This window comes from Dichotomopilus funicola (assembly GCF_033296635.1).
Source record: "Dichotomopilus funicola strain CBS 141.50 unplaced genomic scaffold C8A04scaffold_3, whole genome shotgun sequence".
Classification (NCBI taxonomy): Eukaryota; Fungi; Ascomycota; class Sordariomycetes; order Sordariales; family Chaetomiaceae; genus Dichotomopilus; species Dichotomopilus funicola.
Genome location: NW_026944024.1, coordinates 749,323 through 770,231, shown reverse-complemented (window position 1 = coordinate 770,231; position 20,909 = coordinate 749,323). Strand labels below are relative to the sequence as shown.

Below are 20,909 nucleotides of genomic sequence, written 5' to 3'. Positions count from 1 at the left end.
CACTTGGGAACACCGCCATCCGAACCTGGGGTGCGTCATCGCCGTACGGATGTTCTTCCCTGCCTTTGGTCCCTGAATATTCTTCTAAACCTTCAAAGTGAGCAGAAAGCGGCGAGTATGACGCTATCCTCTCGCTTCGCAACCGGGGCATCGCGGCTTCTTCAAAAGTCGAGAGCACCAGGGCAGCGGAAACAAACTTGGCCAGAGCTTTTGCCCCGCTCCCAGGAAGGAGCGGAGAGACGGTCGTCTGCCAATTCGAGAGAGAAACGGAGGGTGGGGTCTAAACTCGCCCAAGATGGGCCAGAGAACGGTTCTTTTCAGCCGAACGTCGATCGCATCGCGGCGCTTGTTGGTATTGAAGGCAACAAAAGTAGGCTTCAAGATTACCTACCGCCTTGCTTTGTGATGAAAGTTCTCTCGATTCTAATGGATTTCGAATTCAGTATATTGTTTATCCATGTCGCCTACCACAGTAGTTACAAGTGCAACAACACCCGCACCGCCGTTCTTCCAGCATCCGTTCGTACCGTTTGAGGTCCGTTTAGACCCCACCAGGACATTTGACCCTGAGGTCGTCCCGCTCGGACGGCGGTTAGCCCCACCAGGCCCTTGGTTCCATCCTGTTTGCCCAGCGAGCCCATCCAGATGCCATGGAAAGCCCATTCCTAACCACGGGCAGAGAGATACATACTGTAACAGGTTGCCTGTGCTTCGTGAGTTTGTTTATCTTTGTTTGCCAACCTTCGGGGGTCAAAGGGGTGGTCCAGAACCGAAGAGAAAAAGTCAAAGGAAGCAACTAGTAATCCTCCCTCGGACCATGGATGTTGCATAACTAATTATCTCTCCCCATGTTCCTTTTCGAAGACAAGCACTGGGATGCTTGCCAGGGGACCCGGGGCAGAGGCCCGGAAGCAGGGCCGGCCCCCTCCACAACGGCCCCCTCGAGCAGTGGTGCGGCGTTGCAAGCTTCACCACTCAAGCATCCGCAGCCAGCGAAATGGACGCCCGGAAGCCACTCAGGCATGGTGGTGTGACAGCGCCTTGCGACAAGGAGAGCGCGCGCTTGTGTGTTGTGTGCATCGTTTCAAACAGGCACTTAGCTCTCAGCATAGTATTCAAGGTCTTTCGTCCTGCTGTTTCGTCGCATTGTTAGTGGGCGTTCGGACTGTGAACCAAACGCTTGGCCGTGTTGGAGACACCTTGAAGCTGTTGCATTTTTGCAGAGGCGGAAGGCGAAAACGCATCCTGCTGGGCCCGTGACGGGAACCACCGTTTCGCAGCCACAGTGCCAGCTTCTAACTGCTGTAAGCCGCACTGTGGTGGTGTGTGGGTGGCTTTCCTTGCTCCTTTTACCCAGCGGCCGTGCAGACGCCAATCATGCTGGGCCCCACTGAATACCACACCCGGAGGCCCAGCATCTTCGACGGGAACGGGCAACTTGGATGGACCAAGCAGAGGACGAGATCAAGAAGGAGGAACGACGAACGGGAGAGGAAACGCAATTTTGCTCACTGCGACCCTCTTCTCGGTGCCTCAATTACCCCGGCACCCATCCAGCAGCTTTGTCTGGTTCCCAGAAATTGTCCACAGTACGTTTTAATTTTTTTTCCTTTGGCATTTTGTCTTAGGTCTCTTACTTTCTTGGTCGTTGAGGGCCGTGAAATGGAGAACGCAGCAGCAACAGCAGGTGGTTCCAGCGCTAGTTCGCAGCAGCAGCAGCGTCGCAGGCTCACTAAGAGGCCGCCACCACCATCTTCTGCACACTATCACCCGCAACTCTCCAACTCGCAGCACTCTCACCATTCCCACCGATACAGCACCAACTCGGACGGCCGTGTTGATGCCCAGTCTCTAGGAAGTGAACGAAGCTCGACCAGCCTACGCCGCGCCCCCAGCGCTCCCCACGGCACCCGCACGCCTACCTCGGCCACATCTGAATTCTCGCCACGCTTCCCCGCCGCACCCTCGCCTGCGTTCTCGTTCACATCATCCCGGTCGCACACCTCGCCCGCTGTGCCCACCACCACCACCCTTGCTGCTCCCGCCAGCACGTCTGCGGCGCTGTCTGCTTCGTCGCACGGGCATTACCGCACCCTGCAGACCCAAGCTGACGCGCAGCAGCAGCGCCAGAAGCAGCACCAGAAGAAGCAGCAGCAACCTCGATCCGTCCCGGCCGACGTGCTCCAGCCCCTCAGCTCCAAGACCTCGGACGAGCTCATTGGCGCCCCCTTTGACGGCACCGCAATCCTCGACCGCATTGCCGCCACCAAGTCTCCGATCCAGGACCACGACCACGACCACAGCGACAGCGGCAGCCAGAGCAGTCGCGGGAGAAACGACGTCAGCAGCAAACCCGGCGATAACTACAGCCACACCAAACCAAACCACACCCGTGTCCCACAGCCCCTCCTTCCATTAGCAACCCGCGCGGACCCCGGGACGCGAACCATGGGACACTCGCCGCCGCCGCTCCGCCAGTCGGCGACTTTCCCGGCCGGCGACCTGCCCATCCTAAGCGAAAAGGGCGGTGCTGCCGCGGCAACCACAGCAGCCAAGGCCGATGGGGCCGGCCTCCACAAGCGCTATTCGGACGAGTCGAGGGAGAGCAAGCTCCCGAGTGTGCTCAGAAAGAAGTCGGGCTTCTCCGGTTTCATGAACAGCCTAGTTGGCTCACCCAAGAAGCCTTTGATTTCAGCACCGGAGAACCCGGTTCACCTTACACACGTCGGATACGACAGCTCGACGGGCCAGTTTACGGTATGGGAAACCCCTTGGAATTGCGAGAGATGATGAATGGAATGCGCCTGCTAACCCTCCAACAGGGGCTGCCTAAAGAATGGCAACGACTCATCAACGAGAGCGGGATTACGGAGAAGGACACCCGCGAACACCCGCAGATCCTCGTCGACGTCTTGACATTCTACAAGGAAACCCAGGAAAGGCCGCAAGAGGACCAGCAGCTGGAGAAGTTTCACGATGCTCGGGCAGCAGATTACCGCGGGCTCGCCACGACCCCACTATCAGCGACGACCCCTTCTCCGAATCTCCTCCAATCGGGCTACGGTGCAATGTCCCCGTTAATCAGCCCCCCTGCGAGCCCGAGATTTCCCAACGTCGCCCACGAAGGCAGTTTCGAGAACCCCCGCGCGCCTCCTCCGGTCCCCAAGGGCTATCTTGGGCCGGGCAAAGACATCAACCTCATGCCGAGCCGCCCCGCACCAAAGCCCCCAACCAGTCTATCGACGAGGACCCAGGGGGCATATCCAACAATGGACTCTGGTATTGGAATGCCACCCCCCGGCGACGATGTTTCACCTTCTTATCTGCCCAAAGATAATGGGCCGATGTTGCCCGAAGAGCACAGGTCACGATCCAACTCGCGAGCAAACGGGACATCGCCCTATATACCCTCCCAGCCTTCCCCCTCAGTCACCTCACCGACCAGCCAGGCGGCGGTTTACCAGCAGCAGCTACTGCAGCAGCAGCAGGAACAGGCTATGGCCCAAGCCCAGGCCGCCATGAGTGGCCAGCTAGGGCGGCAGCCAAGCAAGAGGCAACAGCCGAACCCGCAAGCTGCACAGCACTCGCACCAGCAGCACCCGCAGATGGGTGATCCAAACGGAGGTAATCGGGTACCACAGGGGCAACAACCTAGGCTTGCGCAACCGGGCTCGAGGCCACGGCACCGGCCACGGCAGAGCAACGGTGTTGATGTCGTAGCCGCCCTCAAGAGGATATGCTCCGAAGGCGACCCGAGGGAAGTCTACCGCGGCTTTACCAAGATCGGCCAGGGCGCATCCGGCGGTGTGTACACGGGCCACGAGAGGGGAACCAACCGGTTGGTGGCCATCAAGCAGATGAACCTAGAGCAGCAGCCCAAGAAGGACCTGATTATCAACGAAATCCTGGTCATGAAGGAAAGCTCGCATCCCAACATTGTCAACTTTATCGACAGCTACCTATGCGGGGGCGAATTGTGGGTTGTCATGGAGTTTATGGAAGGTGGCAGTTTGACCGACGTTGTGACTTTCAACATCATGACTGAGGGGCAGATTGCGTCAGTATGCAGAGAAACCCTCCGCGGCCTGCAGCACCTGCACTCCAAGGGCGTCATCCACCGAGACATCAAGTCGGACAATATCCTGCTTAGCATGGAGGGCAACATCAAGCTCAGTATGTCTCATTCTTTTCTCCGTCTCTCTTTTTCCCCTTTTATTTTCCCCTAGTGGTTAAAACCGTTCATCACCTTGCTAACACATCCTTCCTCTCCCACCCCACAGCCGATTTCGGGTTCTGTGCAACGATCAACGAAGCCCAGAACAAGCGTACAACAATGGTCGGCACGCCGTATTGGATGGCCCCAGAGGTGGTTACGCGGAAGGAGTACGGCCGGAAGGTCGACATTTGGTCGCTAGGCATCATGGCCATCGAGATGATCGAGGGCGAACCTCCCTATCTCACCGAGTCACCGCTGCGCGCTCTGTGGCTGATCGCTACTCACGGGACGCCCCAGATTAAAAACGAGCAGGAGCTGTCGCCTGTTTTCCGCGACTTCCTATACTTTGCGCTAAAGGTTGACCCTGAGAAGCGGGCCAGTGCCCATGACTTGTTGAGGGTACGTTTTTCTCCCGGTCTCCCTTCCCTCCTTTTTTTCTTCCTGCTGAGAAAGCATTGCTAATGTTGTGTGTAGCACGAATTCATGAAATCCTGTGTCGACCTCTCCACTCTCTCACCGCTGGTGCGGGCCGCGCGGGAGGCCAGGGCCCAGGAGAAGGCTCGCAAGGGGCAGTAGATAAGGGGATTGACGAACGCTTTCTTCGCAAACACACGCCCAAAGCTCAAACCGCGCCGCCCTTGCATTGCCAACCGCTTGCAGTTTCCTTTTGTATCCATTCAAGTCACACACACCCGGCGAACAAGCATACATACCATATCAACAAAAAGGGGGAAAATTCACCTCATCTATCAAGCTCACTTTATCTCTTAAGTAAAGGGAAAGGAAAGCACCGGCACGATATCAGATCTTTTTTTTTGGCTTTTCATTTTTTCTCTAATTTTTGGGTGGATCATTAAGGGATTTATGGTGGGGTGGACAAGTTATTGTGTTCTGCAAAGGCCATCGCTAAATCAGTTAGTTATCATTTGGCAGCAAACAGTTGCGGATCGTACAGGGCTAGTAGACAGCACGCGTAGTGGATGAATGAATGGCTGTATGGGTGGATGAGCTGTAGAGGGACAATCAAGTCAGATACCTAGCAGACAGGCAAACAAACAAGACATGGCCCGGTAACGGAGGAGGGATGTGGCATTGACACATCACTTTGCGGATTTTCCTTTTCCATTTGCTAGGTACAATTCCCCCCAATTCCATCTAGCGTGGTCTAAGTGCGCCTACCTACTCCTGTTTGTTGGCTGTTTGTTTCGTATTGCCCAACTAGGCACTTGTCTAATTGATAGATTGATGTCGATTGGGGTTTCAAAGGGACATTCAAGATCTTAACTCTTAAAGATACTAGGCCCACAACGCAGGTATACTCCCTCCGCACTGTTTGGGGTTTGTTGCCCTCTTTGGCGGGTTGACCTTAGTGTCAGTAGTTACGGCTTTCTTTGGTTTGAGTGTCACCGTCCTTGACATCTCGGATGGGCTCTTGATTACGTCTTGATGGGGGACTACAGCGGTGGTGAAAAATGGGAGAGAATGTGTGCTTCATAGGGACTCTTTTGCCTTGGCAGGGGCTGTCATATCTTCCTAATTCTTCGGCTTGTGTGCCGTGTTAGGAAGCAAATCGAGATCACAAATACCAGCAAGTTGTGATGTGTCTGTGTCAGGTGCAAACTTGGTTGTTGGGCTGTTCTCTGCATATTTCCTGCCTACATACGGGCACACTCTCTTCATGATGAGTGTTCGTTTCCATACACATGTTGGTGTTGCTCATCCTGTTGATGCTTGGGGGTTTGCTGGACGAGGGAAGATGCAGCTTTACCTTCCATCGAAACGATTACTAGCTTGATAGTCACCAATACACCCAAACTTTAACAAAACAGTTGGCTGGGCAGAACACAAAGAGTTTTTAGAGTTTGTCAGCTTTGTATGTGTATTACCCGGTGACCAAGTAATCATCCCTTAGCAAACCAAAATAACAACCTAGCAATCGTCCGAGAGCGGTGCCAGAGAAGAAAGGAGAGATAAGCTACAGAGCAAGTAGTAAAGATAATACTTCTAAGCAATTAGACAAGCCCCCTTGGATCTTTGTAAGCCAGCCTTCACGAAAATCACGTCCCACACGTACATCTAGGGTCCCACAGCGCCCGCGATAGACAGGTTCTGTAGCCGGCAACCCAGACAGGCTCTGCCAGATGCCTTGAGTAAAGCGGGACAGACGTCGTCGGCTGCTTGGAGCCAAACATTTGACGGGATGGGATGAATGACCGGGGCGGGGAATATCCTCGAGGGTAGAAGCCTTGTGGTTGAAGACCCCCGAGGGTTGGGAAAACCTTAAATTGACCTCACAGAAGATATATAGATAGTCATTCCACCCCGTGAGAAGTTTTTTTGATATTTCCCACAATTTCGGTGTAAACAAACTTCCAGGTTGTTTTTCGTGGAAAGTTCATGGAACTACCTAGTTAATCTGGTGGTAAGGGAGGAAAGAACGAGGGAGGAGGAAGGAGCGAGGCGCGAGACACGTCACGCGATGAAACCAAAAGCTGTCTGTGGCAACCTCTTAACGTCCCTTGATCCTCTAAGTAGGTGTTGATAGAGGACGTTGGAAAACTAAAAAGCCGAGGCAAGAACGCGGTCTACGCAAACGCGAACATGGCGCGTCTTGAGACACGGATGTTCCTGTTCCCATAGCACGATTCAAGTCACCATAGAGGAACGGCGAAAGAGTTTTGTTTGTGAGGATCAATTGCATTACCTCGATTTCATTAGAATCTGCAAAGGCTTTTGTGCCCACCCCCAAGCCTTCGTAAAACCGTTAAATACATTGTTCGATTTCCGAACCTCGCTATACGCCGCCCACTTGTCCCAGATGCCATCCCGGCGATGTAATAATAAAAAGAAATCAAGGAATCATAACCCAGAGCCATTGTAAGAAGTGAAAACTCTCCCGAAGATCATGCAATGTTCAGAGAAAAAGGAAAAGTCATTGGGTCGTGAGCCACACACAGATGTTGCTCGCTGCGAGTGCTGCAAGCCCAAGACCACCCGATTACCCTTCCCGACCACTGTGAAGAAACAACCCATTCCTGATTGTTGGAGGAAGCCCGAAAAATCCGATCCCAATAAGCCGTCTATAGGGGTATCCCGCAGAGCCATTAATTAATGCTAAATCCCAGTGTTATTGTTTCCCGGAAGATCACGACGCGCAAGTCGTGACTTAGTAGAGGGTGTAGCCACCGTCGATGATGACGTTGGCACCCGTCATGAAGCCCGAGGCGTCAGACGCGAGGAACACGCAGAGGCCGTTGAGGTCGTCAACGTTGCCCAGGCGGTCCTGGGGGGTGAGCGACTTCCAGATCTTCTTCTGCGCATCAAGGGCGGGGACCTTGTTCAGTGCGGTGTCCATGTAACCAGGCGAGATGCAGTTGACGCGAATGCCATGCTTGGCCCACTCGGCACCGAGGGACTTGCCGAGCTGGATGACACCAGCCTTGGAGGCGTTGTAGCAGGACTGTTCCTGGGGGTAGTTGACGATGGAACCGGACATGGAAGCAACCAGGATGATAGAACCCGGCTTTCCGGCAGCCATCATGGCGCGGCCCACGCTCTGGGACATGAGAAAAGAGCCCGTCAGGTTGATATCAATCAGGCGCCTGAACATGGCAGAGTCGTAGGTTTCCGCTTTGATGTTGGAGTCGGCGATACCAGCCGAGTTGACAAGAACATCGGGAGGGCCATAGAGGTCGACGACGTTTTGGACGGCCGCGTTGATGGCATTGCCATCGCGGACATCGACCTTGAAGAAGGACACGGGGAGGCCGGTCTTCTGGTGAAGCTCAGCGGCGGACTCATCGCCGAGATCCTGGTTCGCGTCGAAGATGGCGATCGCCTTGGCACCAGCTTCTGCGCAAGCGCGAGCCATGTGGTTTCCAAGACCACGGGCGCCACTGATTAATGGGTTAGCAAATGTGGTTTCGGCGATTGATTGTCTGAGTGCTTGATGGGCAACTTACCCAGTGATGATGATGACCTTCCCATGCACACTCATCTTCTGCATGGTACGGGGAAGCTGGTCGTAGACCTTGTCCTCAAGGGGTGTGACGATCTCCAGCTCCTCCTCGGCAGCGGCGGCCTCAGCAGCCCCGTTCTTAACGGGAATGTTGAAGTGACCAGCCTGGTTGCCGGACGCGACACCCTTGTGGTCGGGCGAGTAGACCGTGACAGGGACCTCGGTCTCCTTAATGACCTCGGACTTCAAGGCACGGCTAGTGACTGAGAAGGCGGCGCGCTGGGCGATGATGGGGCGCATGGCGTTGCGGGCGATAGCCGGGCGGGTGAGAGAACCCATGCGCGGGACCGCGCGAGCAGTGAGACGCACAGCAGCGTTCATTGTGATTAATGTGTGATTGAAGGGGTGAATAAAAGAGGTGATTAAGGACCGCGAGGATCGAGGTTGTGTAGTTTGAGTTGATTTATGAAGGAGAACAAGTCGGGTCGAGAGAGGCTTGGCACGGTTGTTCGTGGGTGGTTGAAGAAAGAAGAATTAAAAGGGAGGAAGGAGGAATTAGAAGTCGGTGACGTTAAACAAAGGTATGGATCGGTCCTTAAGGCGATGAGGCGGAAAGAATTTTCCGTTGTTTCTTAGGAAAGAACGGGGAAAAAAGGAGGCGAGCGTGGGTTTGGCGTGTAAGTGAAGGGTGAGTGAGGAATATCAAGGCACGACGAAGGTACCAGGGCTCCTTAATAGCGACCACAAAACTGCGTGTGAGACGGCAAAAACCTGACAGCGTCGAGAGACCGTCAGGCTCGGAATTTATAGAAGAGGTTCTTCTTTGAAAGTCGAGGAGGCGAGCTGGGACAACGGATGTTCCTGGCGGCTGAGGCAGTCAGGGTACCGGGGATTTTCTCAGGGCACACCGGGAGCGAGGAAACAACGGCGGAGATGGGATGAGGCGAATTGGGGTCGGCGGGTCCAGAAGAGTGGCGGACACGAGTCGAGATCGCTCTTTTTTTGACGCAATGCAATCCTGGGTGTGCCAGATCTGCAGGTATGGGACGGGTATGGATGGGTGGGTTCCTGCACAGACGGCTCGCAAACAAATACCGGTGGATACGACGGTTCTTGATGGGGGTCTATTCGACGGGAATTGGCTCGCGGATGCGTCAAACCAAAAAAAGTCTACCGCCAAAGAAAAGTCAGCACGGGGCCGCTCTCCGAGGTGTGTTTTGAGCTTGGTAAAGGGGGTTTGGAGAGAAGGGAGCTCCATTGCGCAGCTCAGATCCCATTTTTACGGGGAACGGGGTGTCCGAAGTACCCCTCCTCCCGCCCCCCTCGATGCCGTTGAGCTGGAGACTATGGATTTCGGCAGAAACCCCGGCCTCCACCCAACTGCCTTGCTTTTGGCCACCGAATACCAACAAAAGAACCACAGCTTTATCAACGGTTCCACATACCTTGGGAGAGTGGAGGGAATATTGTTGTCAAGAGACAAGTTAGGTGTTTTTTTTGTCTGTAGTGTTGCAACGTGTTTGTTGTCGATAGTTACAATTTTCAGCTATGGGTTTGGGCTGGTTTCCGCCAGATATTTATGTCCTCTTCGGCCCTTGTAGGATCATCCGTTGGACAATCCGCAGTCCAACCATCAGGATACAACGAGCGCGATCAAGAGTGGGCGGTGAAGTGAGTTTGTGGGACCGAGAGATTGAGAGGTGGTCACAAGACCAGCAGTGTTTTCACAGCCCGCAGCCATTGCTGTGTTGCTGTGCTGCAAAGCGTTTGCGGCGTGGGTGGCCGCGTGGGAACGCGCCGATGAATTCCCTTTTAAGTACCCAGGTACACATCTAAGATAGTTATTGTCCAAACAGGCAAGTCTCAGATCTCCCGTTTTTCCAACCCCCCGGTGCTTTAGCAATTTGGGGCAATTGTGCTTAACTTGACTGGGGAAGTGGAGCGGGGAAATTTGGCAGGGCTGGCCGATCAATCTGATCAATCTTCGCTAAAAAGAAAAGAGAAGAATCTCATCTCACACATCCTCCGGGGACAGTCGAGAGGCAGACACTTCGCGTGCGCAATTGGCCTTGACTGAGTGGTTGATCAGCAATGGGCGCTGCCGGATCCCTGACCCGATCCTGTGTCGGGCCGTGTTGTGTGGGTTTCACCTTGCCCTCGTCCCCAGAGGCGAGATAACAACTGGAGAGCCAGTCCAATTTTTTCGTCAATCTCGTACCTAACCACCTCATCAACATGTTCCTCGTAGTGTTGTGGCGGGGGGGAAGCTTGTTGTTGCCATTGACCTGACTGTAGCGATGCCAAGACTTCCAGGTTAGCGCGGGCTTCTTGTCAGCGAGTCCCACTTGGCCAAACTCGAGAGTTACACACCCCGCAGCTGCATGGGGTTGCAATGCAGAAGCCACACGAAAAACGGCTTGGCGCGAAGACGTTTACACCGCGCGTGGGGGGCAAAGATGCAATTTGGCAATTGACAACTTGTCATCGACTTTTCGTTCCCCATCTTTCACCGGCGGTGTACTTTCTCCCGTACCCAGAAACAATGACCAACGGAAACCTTCTCCCATCCGTCTGGTCCGTCTGGTCCGCCATCTTTTTACTCGTGGTAACTCTCCGCCGCAGGCGGTGAGCGGCGGCTGGGAGTTACAAGTAGTGTAGTCGCTCTGAGCCGGACAGATCCCCTGCATTGTAATGTTTTTGGGACGCGCTTTCTGCGCTTGCATTAGGCAATATCAGGTACTGTAGCGTTCCGAAGACTGTCGTGTCTGGGCGTCCACCTAGAAACAGCTCGTCGCGCACCAAGATTGTGATCTGGAGGTGATGAAAAGGGAAAGTAGCTTGGCCGGGTGGAGGAGTTGTCTCTCTCTCCGAGGATAGGGTGGGGTTGTAGTTAGACAATCGCATGAAATCCAATCACCCAATTGACTAAAACCACCAAAATTGCTCCGAGCAGTGTTTTGGTGCTGTCAGAGCATAATGCGCGATAACGTTGACGTTGAATGGTTTGTAAAGTTCCTCACTTGAAGGGCAAGAGAATCTGATACCAGCCATGCGGAGACAGGGGGTCAAAGATTAATTGCGGTACGTACCAAGTACCGAAGTACCTGACCCTGCAGGTCAAGAAAAATCTGAAGGTCATGTGGCCACCCCGACTGCGTTGCTCGCCTGGGTTCCGAATCCCGACCGCTCTTGACTCGGAGATCAGGGGCAGTGCCAGGGAGCTCTGGAACAGTCCCCAGAAATCTAAGACCGGGGTGGCAAGCTTCGGCCGCGGGACTTGCCCCGGGAACATGGGGGAATGCCTGCAGCTGCAGCTGTGCAGCTTCGAACTGCAACCCAACAGATGGTTCGTCCACGGCTCCGTGTCGCTGGAACGAAACTTTGAGCCCTGGCAACCTGGCCACTCGCTCGCTCGAAACGTCTACCGATCGCGACTTTGTACACTACTATGTACACTCCATATGTCTGCCGGACATCGGAGGAGCTGCCCAGCAACAACAACACCACCAAACCCCCTTTCTTAGAGCACGGGGAAGATGCCCCTCGCGGAAAGGGCAAGGTGCACAGATAGCAGCGGCGTCCCTTCCGCGCTGTCGTGCTTGTCTAACCTGGCAAGCCTGGTCCCTTCGTCACCTTGTTCAGACTCCTCGAATCCCAATTCCCGCAAACCACGCACCCCCACCTCCTTCCCACCCTTTTGATATCTCCCAATAGTCAGATGACCCGTCGAAACCAAAGGGGGGAAAAGAGAGAGAGAACAGATCCATCTGGCTCCGCCGTTGTTGTATTTTTTTTCATGAGCTGTTTATCAGGGCCCCATGTTGAGGTCATCAGTGGGCCGACTTTGCTATCTGAGTCGTCTGGAAAAGCTGTCTTGACGGAGATCCCGAACGATCTCCTCCATCGACAGACTCTGTACCCACAAGAAAAGAGCCTCACCATCAACACAAGGCTCCATCAGGGTTTCCATTCCAAGTTTCCGAAACTTCTTTGATTTTCGCTCCCGTGTGTGGGCTGGAACGCGACAGCGTTGTCCCTGCCATGCTTCCAGAACGCTTGCCCCACTCACGCAATTCGGCTGCCGTCCCGTTCTGCATCGGTGGACTGCAGGTGTTCGGAGCCACAGCATTTTAACCCTTGCTGATGAGCTGGACTCCAAGACACCTCTGATGGGAGAGAGCAAAGTGAGAGGAAATTGGGGGGTTTGGCGTCTCCCTCCTCGATTCAGCACCTCTCATCTTCACTCTTCTCTTCACCACTATCTTCCAATCCTTACGACGATGGAAGACTTGACCATCCAGATCGACCGAGGCCTGACGATCGATCTCTCTCGGCCCTTCCCCCTTGCAGCAGCAAAAGTGAGCGCCAAGGCACGGCCCACGATGGCAGGGCGAGACCGCGTGCCCGTCCGCCACACCTTGTTTCCGACCCGCCGGTAACACCAATCGTGACGCCCTGTCCCCCAGATCTCACGATGGCTTCACACCTGGAACACTGTCGACTTTTCCGTATTTTTGCCACACCGAGGAGCAGGGGACAGGAGGGCTATCGAGTGTCCACTCTGGCGTCTACATGCTCTCTACTCCCTCCTTTCTCTCCACATCCCTGATATTGCCTTCCACACACGAAGAAAAGGGATAGAAAGCCCAGGCCACAACGCCTGTGCTTGTATCTCGTAAGTACCTTCCAGCCTGCAGCCCTATCGGTAAGCTTAGTTTGACCTGCTTGGTAAGGCGCCACAAAGTGCAACATCCACTTCCCCCATCATTTCACGATGCCTCGCTTCGGTTCCCTTCCCGCTTCCCACCACGCGGCCCCGGGAGCCGCGGGACCTAGGGACGGCTGGTCCCGTGAGTCGCAAGGAGACAGAGCCAAGCGAAGCGAAGGGAACTAGTCGTTGTTTTGACGCTACGTTGGATTCGTCGTGGTCGGCTGACCACATCGTTTCTTTGCTCTGGCTGGGCCCGGGTCAGTCCTTCTTGGACCGATAGCCCCGGTATCGATCGTACGTCACCGTACGAGTATGTATGTAGGTGGTATTTTTTAGACGACAGCCGGCGGAACATGTCGGAGTTGATAAGGGCTTGGTAAGTCTCGTGACGCGTAAATTTTGGCCGAGTTCTTGTTTGTTTGCGTCGTGCATGTCGTGGTGTTGTGGAGTATCGCCCTGGTATACAAGACCAAACATGTCCTACTGTTCTCCGTGATCCCTAGCACACGACATTGCACTCATGCCTGCTCCATCGTTGCGTGCACATGACGTAAACGCCTCCGTGGGAATACCATATTTGATAGCTTCGACGACAGCAACCATGTTTACGACGACTTAGGAGGCGAATTCATCCCTGAGAACCTAACTGGCGATCAAAAACCCCGTTCCACGCCAGACCAAGGAAATAACTCCATACAACTCCCCTTTCCTAACGCCACATCAAATCTTAGTAGTCTAACTGCCCCGACGCTCAGGGTTGTGGAGATCGATCCGCCACCCGACATCTTTGCCTCTTACCCCTGCTGGCAAACCAGACACAAGCACAGGACGCCGCAAGGCTGACACACAAAGCGAGAGCGACAACGGACTGACTGCATAGGAAAACACTAGGTGGGACACGGCGGTGGATTTCAAAGTTTATTCATCCAGATAACCTGGAAATACACAACCTAAACAGGGCATCACATCCATGATACCCTTGGATTTTAGTGACAAACATACATTACATAGGTACTCCGGATTCGCGCCACAGGGCTGACTCGATGTCGACCGACAACCCACCCCATTTGACCTCCCATTCCTAACCTCCGAAAAACCCAGAGCCCAGAGCTTTGGAAAAAGACAACGCAACCCATCCCATCCCAAACAAGACTACCCGCAAGAACAAACAATCATGGAACGGAGTCCCTTCTCTCCTGGCGCTCCTTTCATCCTTTTGTCGTGTAACCCCACATATCTACACACTCGAGTTGAACCCCTCCCTCTCCCTATCCAGCAACTGGAATAGGCTCGTCACATACGGCGCCAGCAGCCTGTTCTCCGTAAACACCTCCCATAGCCGCGGCATAACGGGCCGGAACAGCCTCTCATTCCAGCCGCCTGTCTCCATTGTCACGGTGTTGGAAATATCGGATTCGGCTGCAATCGCAGGGCCCTCTGATGCGCTTCCACTTCCGCTTCCGCTTCCGCTCGCCTTCTGACCCCGCAACTTCTCCTCTGCTGCCGTTTTGACCACATTTCGCGCGATATTCCTCAGGATCAATGCCGCCGACAACGGGATTCCAGCCGCCTGGGGGGGCGCCTGCGGGTTGCGCTCGTCGCGTGCTGACGCCGTCTCCTCGTACATCAGCGAAATCGTCTTGGCCGGGCGGACGACGCGCGTGTTGCTGTTCAAAACCGGAGCCGCGGTGTTGGAAGAGACGGAGCCGGAGCGTTGTTTGGAAGGAGAAGTAGTGGCGCCGGTCGTGGGGTCGGCGGATGGGTGTGCCGGAGCGGAGGCGGAGACTTCGGTGGCGCGGCGGGCTTCCTCAGCCGTGAGATGCGATTTGACATGGGCCATGAACTGCGCGAGGTAGAGGGTCGTCGGTTGGGTGTACTTGGAGCAACCATCCCAGGCACAGACGAAGGCGGCTTCGCGGTTCTGGAACTTGCTTCCCTCACCAGGAGCCTCTTTGAGGTGGTCCGTGAGGATATGCAGCCACATCTTCTCGGCTGTGGTGTTCCACATGCCACACCCGATGTGCTGGCTTGGAGCGCCGCGCCACTGGCATTGGAAGTAGCCGCGACCGTCCGTGTCGATGGGGAACGCCCTGGGACGGATGCCCCGCATAATGAACTTCTGCGATTCCCCATTGGCTTCCCTAATGACCTGGGCCCCGGCGTTCTGATGGACAGTGCTTATGTGACGAATGAACTCCGGCGCGTTAATCATGGGTCGGCCCATCCGCTTGAGGGACTCGAGGAAGGATGCATTGTACGCTTGCCAGATGGCGATCTGGGTGATCTGAGCCTCGGGGTCTTCCTCAAAGAAGCACCGAAGCCAGGCAAAGCATCGCTCAGGTTCTTCCATCGCAAGAAGCCGATCGTGTAGATCTCTAGGGATAGGGACGACCCTTTCCGAGGCTGGCTCATACACAAGACGAGCGTCGCTAACAACCAGCTCCCGCTGCACGCGCTTGGCTCCGTGAGATAGTAGGCGGACGAGATGAATGACGAGATGCTCAACGTCAGTACCTTCCAACATGACGTCGAGGTTCGAAACAATGGCCGTGTACTGGTAGAGGAAATCCAAACAGGCATCCACGAGCTCGTCGTCATTGAGCATCAGCCAGTCCAAGAGGGAGCGGAGTGTCTTTGCGGGGACTCCGCCTAGCTTGTTCGTTTCGGTCGGGTGATTCATGGCAATGCGGCTGATTGCACGCAGGGCCGTAAGGATGATACCGCGGTCTGATGACTGCAGCTGTAGAAGGAGGGTTTGGTACAGCGGGTCATCGGAGTCCAAAACCAAGTATGGGGTGATTTGCTCGGCAATATCGAGAGCCGAGTGTTTCAGCTCGACGACAATGTCAAGCTGCGGGAGGTGAAGAAGGATGCAGAGCAGGTCCTTGACAGGCGGGTAGTCGGCAATGTACCACGCGTTTTCGGTCAACATGACCATGTTCCTTATCGTCAGAACGGCTTCAGTGATCAACGTCAACTGGTCCGTAAACTCAGCCGGTTGGAAGTTGTCGTGAACGTCCTTGGGCTTGAGTTGGGCGATTCTGTCGAGAATGTCGGCGGTGCCATTAATGCCGTCGAGCTCACCAATGCCGCCCTCCTCATATTCTGGATCATTCGAGATCACCCAGTCCACTTCGTAAAACAGATTCCCAACACTAAGTGCGAACTCAGTCAAACCCTCAGCAAGGCCACTGAATTGCGAGAACTTGTACTTGTCGCCACGCTCGAAGGATATCTTGACCAAATGATTCAAACCAAACGCTTGCTCCGCCTGGATACCGGAACGTAGAGACAGAAGGCAACGCTCGTAAATGTTAGGGCCGTCAAGCGTCCCTATATTGTGTTAGTTAAAGCAATGGGACCAGGACTCGCAACATGCCACCGATGAGCTTACCAGGAGGAAGAGATGCGCGGACAAGCGCCGCAGCGTTGTGAGTAGGTGCGGCAGGTTGATGGAGCAGCCGTTGCTTCTTGGCGAACAAATCTGGATTGCTCGACGGGGTGTCGACAACACGGAGGGGCAGCTGCTGTGGAGGCTGCGGCTGATAGCTCTGAACAAGGGGGTTCGTCATGTCGGGCCCGGGTGGATTATAGCCCAGCGCGGGAGCCCCACGATTGGATTGTTGGTGGCTTTGATGCATTGCGATCGGTGTACCGCTCTGTGATTGTGGGTTTTGTTGCGATTGTGACGGAGTTTGCGCTGCGGATCCGGACGCCCCAGATTGTTGGCCTGAAGCGTGGCGGGTCGGTCGCGATGAGCTAGTGTCGGGGTGAAAGATGACTCGTGGGGCAGGAGCTTCGCGGAGCCCACGAGAAGCTCGGGCAGAAGTGGGAGTTTCTTCGGGGCGTCGCTCTCTACTCGGAGTCCCATCTTCATTCGAGCCCTCACGATCGGCTTTCGCTCTGGCGTGGAAGGTTTCGAGAGTACGAGTAAGCAGGGAGCCTCCCTTGGCTGTGGTAAACTCGAGAATTTCCGGCGGGGGAGGTTCCTTGTTGTGCACTGTCTTGATCTCGTAGGCGGCAAGATTTTTGTAGAAGATTTGTTTCAAAGTATAGGCATCGGCAGGAGCATTATGCCGCATCAACCCCAAACCCTCGCACATCTTCCGCCACATGAGTTTCTCGTCAGACACCTTGTCGTAACCGCCGTGCTCCACAATGTAATTGAAGAGCTTTAACAAGTCGACCGTGAAGTTTCCCATTTTTGGCTCGGGATCCAAAGTAGTGCCACGCTTCTCATGGAAGTCGCGCAGTTCCTCGATGAACTTCTCATATTCTGGCGTACGGTCGATCGTGTGCTCGACAGTCGGTTTGGGTGGTGCCATTTTGGCGCACTGGGCGCGGCGCAGCGATGCCGGATCAATTTGTGAAATATCGGACGCTTCAATATCTTGTAGAACGTGTAACGGGCTGGTATTTCGGCGGCGGCTGGCACGCAACAAGACGCGCCGTGATGGAGCGGGTCGTAGGTCGTCGCGATTTGCGGATCTGGGCGATGCGACGCGGTGCTGCGATTGGCATTCGCGGGAAGTTTTGAGTTGAAGGAACTGATCCACTGCTGGTCGAGGTGGGGCTTCCCTGGCTTCACGCACGGACCATTTGCAACCGCAGTGCACCAGGACCCCCCACCCCACTGTTGACATGCTTCATCAACTTAAATCATTCACAAGAACTCACATTTTCGATCGCTTTTAACCATTTAATTGTTTAGGATTGCAGCTACATCCATAGCTCGACTACCCTAACAGATTCAATAAAATTTTCACATTCCCTCTGCCTGTGTGGGAACATGGATGACTTGCAGAGTTCGGGAGAGTTCGGGATTCCAACTGGACTTTTGCGCAGCATATTCAAGCCAATTTAACTCAAGTTAGGTGCTCAAATATTACATGACGGCGGTGTTTAGGTGTATTCCGGGTACATATAGCCAATGTTCTACACTTCGGGTAATGGTGGCCCTGCCGAGAGTTCCTTCCCAGAAGCCCACCTAGAAGTCCACTGGGAAGCACTTGCACCTTCCTTACATGCGCAGAGATTTCTTCCTACCTGCCTGGATATCTACCTAGTAGGTGCTCTGGAGACCTGGTTTTATATCTTACCCCGATGTCATACTATTCTCGAAGAACCCCAAATGGCGACGTCACGGAAAGCGCCAGTGACCCGGCGACCGATACTACGGTTCGATTTGGATAGCGTTAGCATTGACGGTAGACCGAATGCCTACAAGAAACCACAGCTAGTCATCAAACCACAGCTGGAGTTGGCCCCTCGAAAACCATACACTGGGTCCCGTCCACGGGCGCCAATTTGGCGGCATTTTTTGATGGTGCATGTGAGGGACAAAGCAGATGAATTGGTACGTTGCCGAAGGGTCGAGTCATTGGATTCTCAGATCGTGTATTAACAATAGCGAGTAGGTGAAACTAGACCTAGACACTTTCAAGCCACTCCCATCAAACAATACTAGCAGCAGCTCTCACTCCGTTATATGCTTGTCGTCAAGGTGCATACTTTTGTTTCAATATCCTGGTGGGCGGCGAGACGTAAGTGTCGAATGCCGGTATCTCAACGTCCGAGTTGAACTTCAGCTCATTAGACCTTTCCAGGACTTGTCTAGCCTCACTCTGACATTGCAGAACGCTGGCGATGTGGAGACCGTTGTACGGGAACTCAACACTCTGGGAGTCCAGGTGGAGCAGGAGCAGCCCCCTGATAGTCAGAGCATTCTTTCCCACGCGAGATTCTCTGCCCCGGAGAGCCAACCGCCTACGCCCGATTATGGATCGTACACCCCCTCGTTGGCTCTAAATACTAACTCGCAAGGCCGGTCATCGATATATCAGGAGAACCGCACTTATGGGTCACTTCTACAACGCCCACCAAGCCAACCGAACGGGCCATCAGCACATTTGCCAGCGGGACCAAGGCCCTGGTCCCCAGCTTTCGTACCATCTCGTCCGGCTACGGCGCTCGGTGTGCCCGGGGTTCTAGGCGAGGGTATCTACAAAGTCAGCAAAGTTGGTTCCCGCACATCAAGCCGACTGGGGATGCGGCGAAACACACAATCAGTTGAACAGCATGAACCCAAATCATACACGGTCTCGAGGCACTTCGATAAAACACTAAACAGAGCTGATACTGCACTTACGGCAAGGGGACGGCATTTAAGGAGGGGTTTATCTTTCACCTCCGATGTTGAGCCGACGTTGTCTTCCGCTGCGCCATCAGGTTTAAGAGTCCCTGAAAACGAGGGGTGGTCCATGCCCAGACAGATAGAACAGCCCAGGCAGCCTATGAATAGCATATCTAGTACCTTGGGGGGGATGTCATTCGATACTGGACGGCAATCAGGACTTCGACGACTCCGAACCATTGACGGTGGTCTAGGCTCCGGTCTACCTCCAGACTTCAGCAGCCAAGAGCAGCACTCTTTATTATCGAGGGTTCCCGAAAGGGGGACGCATGGGTTTTCTCAACCCCTACCGGAATCAGACACATTTCTCTTCAGCTCGAGTCCCACATTGCTAGGTCGCCCAGGGAGAGGCGAGTTGGGACTTGAAGAACTGTTGTTAGTGTCACAAATCCAACACCAAGGGTTATGTGAAGCGAGTAAAATATGGGCTGACTTTATGGATATGGTGGGTGAGGAGCTGGCGCCAGTTGAAACAATGGAGGACTTCTTGGGGGTACTTTCAAAATTCGAAGATGAATTTGGACGACATTGGGATGATATTGTGGTCGCTACCACGCAGAGAATGGGGGAGATTTACGGTGGAAGTCGCTAAAGTTGAGTCGCCTTACTTGCTACAAGCATATTGCAGGCAGCCCCGCATGTTCGCAATACTTGGGGAGTTTGAAGCCAGAATAAATCCATCATCTAAACCTGACCCATCCGGTCCGTCTTCCACCTGGGCAAACCACGCTATCGGTCAAGCTTCCCCGGTCTCCTAATAGAACACCAAGATTAAGCGTTGTAGCTTATACTTTCGTTTACCGCCCAACACAACCTTGGCTATCCCCCTTTCATCCTCAAATCATCCTTCTAAGCCTTGCCCGCATCATCTGGCTTGTCAGCCACCCCCTTCCCGTCCTCGCCCTCCTTCTGGCCCTCCTTGAACGTCAACGAAACACTGTTCACACAATGCCTCTCATTAGTTGGCGTAGGGAACCCTTCCCCCTTGAACACATGGCCCAGATGCCCGCCACAGTTAGCGCACACAATTTCGGTGCGGAGCATCCCCAGCGTGCGATCCTCGTGGCGAACCACCGCGCCCGGGATGCTGTCGAAATAGGCCGGCCACCCGCAGCCGGACGAGAATTTCTGCTGGGCCGTGTACAGCGGCGTGCCGCACCCTGCGCATGCGTAGGTGCCGGCGGAGGGGTAGTGCTTGTCGTATGCGCCTGTGGTGGGTGCTTCTGTGCCTTTTTCACGGAGGATGCGGAATTGTTCTGGTGGTGAAAGTTAGCTTGGATTGTATGGGTTTAGGATAAAGTATGTCTCTGAAGCTTACCAGGGCTGAGAACGGCGCGCCACTCCTCCGGAGTGCGCTCATCGGGATATGATGTCATGTTGTTTTTGGCGTTGGCGGAAGTTGAAGACCCGAAGAGCGCACTGAAGAAGGGGATAACCATGGATTTGAGAGGCGGGTTGTGAGGCGAAGGTCGAGGTGTTGCCCAGAATGTAGACGGTCTTAGTCTAGTGGGTTTAGAGAAGTTGAAAAGGAGGCGAAAAAAGCGTGAGCGCATAAGGGCGATGGAAGTGGGTGAGGGGTTGCGATGTGCGGAGAAAACGCGGACTATTTATGTTCTAAAGAATTCCCCGAAGACGTGTAAGTCAACGTAGAGAAAGGGTGCACTAAATGGTGGCATTGAAGTTGACAAATCACAGTCTGTTGCACCGGCGGTGAGGCGGACTAGGGGCGACGGTTAGGGTTTGGAATCAATGTCCATGACTGCAGCGGGACTGCTGAATGGTGGTGGCGGAGCTGGAAGGTTGATGACATGAAAGCCACAGCGCCTTGATA

At 54.4% G+C, this 20,909-nt stretch overlaps 5 protein-coding genes across 5 annotated transcripts; 2 read left to right on the top strand and 3 right to left on the bottom strand.

Moving 5' to 3' along the window:
- Positions 1-1,662: 1,662 nt before the first annotated feature.
- On the top strand, positions 1,663-4,792 carry C8A04DRAFT_34176 (uncharacterized protein; the record flags this gene model as incomplete). Its single annotated transcript, XM_062782739.1, has 4 exons — positions 1,663-2,757; positions 2,823-4,173; positions 4,281-4,615; positions 4,691-4,792. 4 exons carry the CDS (start codon positions 1,663-1,665, stop codon positions 4,790-4,792), a joined length of 2,883 nt encoding a protein of 960 aa, XP_062640843.1.
- Positions 4,793-7,382: 2,590 nt separating this feature from the next.
- On the bottom strand, positions 7,383-8,555 carry C8A04DRAFT_24723 (uncharacterized protein; the record flags this gene model as incomplete). The annotated part of the gene is made up of 2 exons (XM_062779278.1): positions 7,383-8,112; positions 8,179-8,555. The coding sequence occupies 2 exons, from the start codon at positions 8,553-8,555 to the stop codon at positions 7,383-7,385; spliced, it is 1,107 nt and encodes a 368-aa protein (XP_062640842.1).
- A 5,567-nt stretch (positions 8,556-14,122) lies between these two features.
- Positions 14,123-17,210, bottom strand: C8A04DRAFT_34174 (uncharacterized protein; the record flags this gene model as incomplete). The annotated part of the gene is made up of 2 exons (XM_062782738.1): positions 14,123-16,218; positions 16,280-17,210. The coding sequence occupies 2 exons, from the start codon at positions 17,208-17,210 to the stop codon at positions 14,123-14,125; spliced, it is 3,027 nt and encodes a 1,008-aa protein (XP_062640841.1).
- Positions 17,211-18,016: 806 nt separating this feature from the next.
- Positions 18,017-19,670, top strand: C8A04DRAFT_8968 (uncharacterized protein; the record flags this gene model as incomplete). The annotated part of the gene is made up of 3 exons (XM_062785305.1): positions 18,017-18,241; positions 18,303-18,434; positions 18,492-19,670. The coding sequence occupies 3 exons, from the start codon at positions 18,017-18,019 to the stop codon at positions 19,668-19,670; spliced, it is 1,536 nt and encodes a 511-aa protein (XP_062640840.1).
- A 257-nt stretch (positions 19,671-19,927) lies between these two features.
- Positions 19,928-20,631, bottom strand: C8A04DRAFT_9045 (Mss4-like protein; the record flags this gene model as incomplete). The annotated part of the gene is made up of 2 exons (XM_062785332.1): positions 19,928-20,334; positions 20,397-20,631. 2 exons carry the CDS (start codon positions 20,629-20,631, stop codon positions 19,928-19,930), a joined length of 642 nt encoding a protein of 213 aa, XP_062640839.1.
- Between the last annotated feature and the right edge of the window lie 278 nt (positions 20,632-20,909).